At 29.0% G+C, this 7,242-nt stretch overlaps 1 protein-coding gene across 2 annotated transcripts; it reads right to left on the reverse strand.

Moving 5' to 3' along the window:
- Positions 1–3,217: 3,217 nt before the first annotated feature.
- On the reverse strand, positions 3,218–7,008 carry LOC148229746 (leptin receptor gene-related protein). Of its 2 annotated transcripts, none has more exons than XM_088198771.1 (4): positions 6,913–7,008; positions 6,248–6,322; positions 6,001–6,184; positions 3,218–4,418 (listed from the first exon to the last, which is right to left on the reverse strand). In XM_088198771.1, exons 2-4 carry the CDS (start codon positions 6,286–6,288, stop codon positions 4,305–4,307), a joined length of 339 nt encoding a protein of 112 aa, XP_088054897.1. In that variant the 5' UTR covers positions 6,289–6,322; positions 6,913–7,008; the 3' UTR covers positions 3,218–4,304. The 2 variants fall into 2 exon arrangements, with proteins under 2 accessions (XP_088054897.1, XP_088054895.1); XM_088198769.1 differs by lacking the exon at positions 6,913–7,008 and adding an exon at positions 6,393–6,467.
- Positions 7,009–7,242: the final 234 nt, after the last annotated feature.

The following is a 7,242-nucleotide window of genomic DNA, read 5'->3' on the forward strand; positions in this document are numbered from 1 at the left end:
TTGCAGATATCAGTGGATCTTTGGAAATTAGTTCTTCAATGCACATATCACGGATGAATCTTACGAAGACTAACAGTGGCGTTGGGCTAAAACAATACTTATATACAGGACAGACTTACGTTTCAGAACAGCAACAAATACATTCCTAATTCCAGAAATTATGATTAGTTTCCAAAGTTTAAAAGCACAAGACTTGATCAATATTTCGATAATTATGTGATAGTTTTTTTTTTAATATGTACATGACTTTATAACAGATTTTGGTAGTTTCATAAACCAACTTAGTAACCTCAGTGACTTACATTTTGAACAGCACGATAGACCAGTGGTATAGGTTGATGACTATACCTGAAAGACCTGGGTTCGAATCCTATAAGGAACCTAGAGTTTTTGACTTCTATTGTGTCTTTGAGATCGGAATTACTGATTTCTATATAATATTCTGATCGATCACATTATATCAAGATTTTCCTAATCTCACAAATGAATATCGCGGTAGATAATTAAAAAAATCTAGCTAAGTCATGCATTGTGACATACAGTAGACCCCCAATAACACGGTAAACTGGGGACGTGTTATTTGGATGCCCGTTACTTTATGTGTGAGCGAGCCAAATGAAGGATATCTCACCACACGCGCCTGATTCGTACGTACGTATTAAAAAAAGTATGAGTATTTTCTAATCCCCCAACTACACGTACCCAAATAGCACGTCCCCATTTTACTGTGTTATTGCAGGGTCTACTATATATTGATTGCAAGCCAATAATTAATTATAATTACTAACAACAAATATATGTCTTTGCTTTTATCTCGATGCATTATTATTGTTGTATTATTATTAGAATGGTTTTTTATACACTTATTTGCATTTTTCGCTATAGCAATTCAAATAATATAATATCGAGTCGACATATTGTAGGTGCAATGGATTGTCTTTATAGTGAATTGTTGGCGGTGAATATTCCGGCCAATTGTTAAAAATCCATAATTTATTTTCTTACACATACTTTAAATGAAAAATACATTGTACATAAAAATATATTTATTTCCCGAGATACTTTTATCTTTTAAGATATTCGTTATCTTTGACCCGGCTGACGCTGCATTTGGAGAGCTTTTCATTAAATTTTTCGCGAAAATTGCAACTTTTCCACTAGCCGCCATGGTAAAAAAATAATAAATTTATTTTCGTTAGTCGTAACTTTTTAACGCAGAGATATTACATTTTTAATTAATGAATAAAGTTTTGTGCCTTTATTAAATTGACATTTTTTAAATTTTATAAGAGCGACAACACATAGATCGTAAGTTTTAGTTAATGTATAATATATAGCGTTAGCGCATTTCACGATAATGGTTGATTTTATTATAATTGACCAATAAAAATCAATTACGATGTTTTATCGAAGTAGTACATTAAAATGTATTACCTAGTGTGACGTTTAGAATTAATTTATAAGAGAAGTATTTTTATAAAATATTTCTATAATTTAATAATAATCACTGCATACTTTTAGATGTTTTTCATTTATTCGGAAAGGAGGAATTGCTCATATTTTTATATGTAAAATACAGTATGTATTTATATTATTGTATTTATGGAAAATCTATTTACTGATTTCATTTATAACAATTTAGGTCAATATTTATAAATGTAAATTATAATAACGCTCGGTAACGAGCGTTCCCACTACGACGGCGACGGCACGATTTTTTTGCTTTTGACGTGGATTTTTGACTTCTGAGAAGGTACATTTTTTTTTGCGCTATTCTATTGGTCAAGATTTGGTTTATATGAGTAGATATTTTTAATAATCTTTAATGCCTAATTAAAATATTTCGCATAAAATATGATTTCAGAAAATATGTCGCAAAAATATTTAAATATTTATTTGTAATATTTTAATATTTATTTGGCTAATTTTTATATTTATTTGTAGCATAGAAAGGGTTAACTCGTATCTACTATTATTTACTCAAGAAATTATATTGCGATGTTAAAAAATATATAATATTAAAAAGTCTCTTAACGTATCTTCTAAAAAATCAATGCAGTTTCCTACTATCGTAAACATTTAGTAACAAAGAAAACTTTAAAATATACTACCTGATTCTTATGGCCATTGGTGAGCAGATATTTTATATCTTTTAACCAAGTTCTCGCATTGTATAGCGGTCCACAATGCTTTTTTGCTCAAATTTTAATTAGAACCGCCGATCTATACATGCATGTGATATTGTATGAGTGTTTGCAAATATGTATATTATGTAATGTATACTGCTGCACTTGATGCAAGTATATGTCCCTAAAATCCACTCCCAACAAGAGGGTCGTCACCTAGGTATCTGTCCCATTCCGAACAGGTGTTCATCTCATACATAATGCAAACGTGTTGAGACTTCCGTCGCTGAAAGCTTCACTGTAAATATTATCCAATACGTGAATGTCATATTTTCATTTAGATTTTGAATTAAATATTAGCATGATGTGTATGAAATGTCGAATTTTTCTTTGTGGCCATAATCATCCATATGGGTGTACATAATAATAGAAAAAATTCTGTTTTTTCTACCCTCTTAATAATTCTGCTTCTCGTTTTTTGAGCTGATATTTCTATTAATTAATATTTCTTAGGTAATAAAGGTAGATTTCTTTACAACTTACTCGAAAGAATGTGTAATTTTATACCAAGAAATGGGTATAATATATACCAAAGCAATCGACAAATTATAATAAAAGCAAAAAAATCTTATTTTACATATCAGTATTAATCTTTCGAAAACATCGCAGCAATGTCGTTTTCCCATTTTAATTTTCAAAAGGTGTTCATAATCTGCATCAATGGTTTTACTTCAAGAAACTACAACAAATCATTATATTATTCTTACAAATAGGCAAAAGAATATATACTAACGCCCCACTAACAAATAAGCTGTTCCTTTACAAAATAAAACATATTAACTGCATATTAGAGGTAAAAAGTAATTAAGAATCGCTGTATAACCTGTGAAAAGAAAATAACGACCATACACACCGACCCATCTGCTCTTCCGATTTTATCTCTTTATATCCGCGCGAGTTAAATGTGTGAAAAGACCTTTTCACCTCTCCCCATTCAAGCCTTTTACCAGTTTTCACCGTACTTCAACATTGACGGACGAGTCCATCTTTACCACCGCATAATCTACTGAACCGAGCCAGAAAAAGTCGCATTCAATGTATTAACTTTTATTTATGAAATTTTTACAATCTTTACATGAGAAAATACAAAATACTAACACAGCGTCTTTGCATCAGCTAAAGAATGGAAATCGTTTTTTATCGCTATAGTTCTATTACGAAACATCGAAACGGCCATTTAAAAATACGTATCAGCATTCTTATAATGTATAAATATATCTATGTTTTCTCTTATTTAAACACAAAAAATCATCCATATAAGGATCAGTATTGTCAAAGAAAACACAAAGGCAGCGATAATATGATTATACAAATAGCTAAATCCAACTAAGTAAAAAATATGAAAAAATAATGTATGTAATAATAATCATATAAATGAAATAATAAATAATTTTAACTAAAGATTATTATATAATACATGAACTTTGGATTATTTTCATGTTGTAAGAAAAGTTTTTCTCTGGATTCATAAAATTAATTTATTCATATAATACAAAATCTTGTAAATTGTGACAAAAATTTTATTATTCTTTGGATAATATGTTTAATAAAAATAATAATGAAGGCATAATTTCAGTCTTACTGAATAATAATATTTCTTGAGCTGATTACATACATAATAAAAAGACATTATAATAAATGAACTACACCAAAAAAATTATATCCAATTAATGATAAGCATTTATATGCAAAACTTATCAAAACATTATCACTTCAGATCAAATTGGAAAAAATATTATATATATGTATATATATAAAATCAGATTACATATTTATGAATTATTGTATTATCAATGATCACATCTGAGTGATTGGAAAAAGTAATGCCTCATCCGCAATAAACGATGGCGACTATAAAAAAATCGCACACAAAGTATGTTTATTGGCTATTACAAAAATATTCGCCAATATCGAAAGATCTACCATTATCATAACAAATTTCGCATATTATAATATAAAAAAATAAAAATAATCGATGAAAAAAAATGTTACTTCTGTAATTGGAACATATTTTTTTTCATTTTAGTGATAATCTCTAGTATCTTTTTCATGAAACATCACAACAACACCTTATTGTCTTGACTCCTATTGCAAGAATACTCGCGCGCACTAAATTTCTCACCACATGCTGTAATCGGCGTCTTCCTGGTCGAAAGTCAGGAAAAAGATGACCATTGTCAGGTAAACAAACACGTTTCCAGCTAATGTTAAATAGCATGCTCCCCATTGAATCTAAAACAAACATCTCATTAGATTATATGCACCTAAAAATCTATCATTATTTGGACAAATGAAATATTGGTCCAAACTATAGCTTTCATTGGCAATATATCATATATAATAAGGCTTCAGCTGAATGTTGTTGAACACTTTACCATAGACATGTATTTTTGTTGAATTATTTACACATACCGATTCTTTGGATCTTCTGTATGATGTGACGTAAAATAGATTAGCAACCGTCTTTGAGATTTATTATCGTCATGTTAAGGCAAACCCTTTTAGAAATACTATCTAAATACCGATGTATTACATAATACAAATAAATTAATGTACAGAAAAAATGTTATTAGCCCAAATAGCAAATACCTATTAAAAATGTATCCAATTATTTTTTCAATGATTAATATCCAATGTGATTTTCGCACATCATACTTTGGCGACCAAAACGTTAAAGCCGCTTGAACCGAGAAAGCAAATCTCTAGAAATCAAATTCTGTGAATAAACACAATTTTCATTAATCCATTTATAGAAAAAATTCACCTTTATTATAATTTACGGTAAAACAATCTATAGATTTAATGTTCGTCCAAGGGTTTGTTGGACTCGCAATTTCTCTTACATATGTATAAGCGACAATGTTGGCAAATAAGAAGCAGAGTATTCGACGAGATGTATCAAATTTGACATCGAAAGAATGTAACGCAATTGAATTACAAGCATTTTTTGGTCTTCTAATAATTGCTGGACATTTGTGCAAGTGCTATTTTATTACAATAAAACATTAGAATAAGAACAACAAATATTTATATTGAGGTTAACTTGGAGGTGAAAGTTATTGTAATTAAATTATTTAGAACGATCCTCAAATATTATTATATGAGAAACGGAACGTCTTTGAGAATCACAATCGCGTCCTCTTTTGATGCCCGTTAGAACTAAGGTGTCCACATTTGCCGGCTCGCCCGTAGCTTTCGCCATCCGGCTCCTTAATAGGCTGGCTTTGCACATTGTCAGCTACAAGGAGCTGGTCTGGTTCACATCATTTAATTTTAATATTTTATGATCTTATTTTATTGTTTCTTTTTATGTATTATTATTTTAATTATATATATTTTTTATGTATTAAAATAATACAATGTACTGTTTTCGAGCATCGTGACGCATTGGGGTAACCTGTCAGGATAATCTTAATTTAATTTAAATAAATTAATAAATAAATGAGGACAATTTAGATGAGCAATATAAAAAATAATTGTTCCATAAAAGGAATTGTTTGTGCATTACTGTTGGTCAGAACGTATGAATAACTCTTTGCAACAAATCCTTTTCCGAAGATTTACCTGACATGAATGCACAAACAATTTGTTTTATGGAACAAAGTATTTATTTTAATACATATATCCCTCAAAATAATTCCTTGTTAAATACTATTATTATATTAACTTAAATACTATTTTAAATATCGCTAGTCTGTAGACTAGATAAATCAGTCTGCCAAGTAGCATTTTAATATAAAAGAAAATATTCCCAACAAACGTAGTTATCTAGTGCTCTCTACACAAATGAATTTTATTAACAAAATATACTTACGACACTAGATCTAGCCAATACGATTGGCAAGCCAAACGAACTAACAATTATGACCATCGTCACAAAAATAGCTCCTTCTAAGATGGAACTTGTGCCTGAACCCTCTGTAATTCTGTGGCGCACTATTAACGTCGGAATGGGAGCCAATAGATAAAATATAACATCAAAAAAAGGCCACCACAATCTGAAAAAGAAAATAAAAGATAATGAACATTCTCATTTGTCGAGTTAACCTATAAAGACTTACTTATATTGAGGTAAAGCGCACGCCAATATGAGAAACGTCATTCCGACGGATCCGGCGAACGCCAAAGCGACCAAACTAGAAATTTAATATAGCAATTTGATCATCATGCTTATAAAATTATTATTAACTTTGAATATATACTTACGCTAACATGAGACGTACCATTGTATGCGATGTCGTAGACGGGTATAAAAAAAGATTAAAAAAAATAATATAATAATAGTGTTGATAAAATGTGTTTATAATAAAATATTGATATGTCAATTTGTAGATACTGTTAATTACAGCATTAAAAAATATTCATTAAATGACAGATAAAATTAATAAAAACTAAAGTCAAAATTGCTTTATCTACTATTAGATAATACATAGTTTATTTACTGAATATAAATATGTAATATACATATGAACATATCAATCTGTCAGAAACCATCTGACTGTCATGGTGTACTAGCGTATCGATTTTATTTTATTTTATGCTTATTACTAACAAAATATTTTAATAATTCTCTAATAGTATATTAATTATAAATTCAGAATGGAGAATTAGAAACTGTGAGTCATAATAGTGATATGGTGTAATTTGCTTTTGAGAAATAGGTATTTTGTCAAAAGTGTAATAATTCGATTTATGAATATTTCAATTTTACTGGATTTCAACGTACATTTAATCCCAGCCATGACTGCAGATTTCGGGACTGGGGCGGCGCGCCGACTCCAAAGACAACACCGCTAAAGTTGGCCTTAACGGGAGTATATATGGCCATTGCTTACTAAATATTATTTTTTAAATAAGAAATCTAAAATAACAAATTAATTTCTAATAATTATATTTTATTAAAATTGGGTATTAAAAAAACGCAAATTGAACAGAAATATATTTACAGTATTTTTATATTTAATTTTTAGGAAAAAAATACAGATTTATAAGTTTTGTATTAAAATATTTTGTGTATTTATACATTTTAAGTTTTATTGATTTTAATTTTTATTTA

The sequence above is a fragment of the Plectrocnemia conspersa genome, unplaced genomic scaffold, assembly GCF_051122295.1.
Source record: "Plectrocnemia conspersa isolate PC_06_02 unplaced genomic scaffold, ASM5112229v1 ptg000011l, whole genome shotgun sequence".
Lineage (NCBI taxonomy): Eukaryota > Metazoa > Arthropoda > Insecta > Trichoptera > Polycentropodidae > Plectrocnemia > Plectrocnemia conspersa.

Excerpts from the sequence above, each read along its gene's own strand:
- LOC148229746 (XM_088198769.1), bottom strand. The coding sequence starts at position 6,412 with ATGGTACGTCTCATGTTAGC. Across the intron at positions 6,185-6,247 it reads TGCGCTTTACCTCAATATAA|ATTGTGGTGGCCTTTTTTTG; the intron begins GTAAGTCTTTAT and ends TTTCTTTTTCAG. Across the intron at positions 4,419-6,000 it reads TATTGGCTAGATCTAGTGTC|ATTCAATGGGGAGCATGCTA; the intron begins GTAAGTATATTT and ends TGTTTGTTTTAG.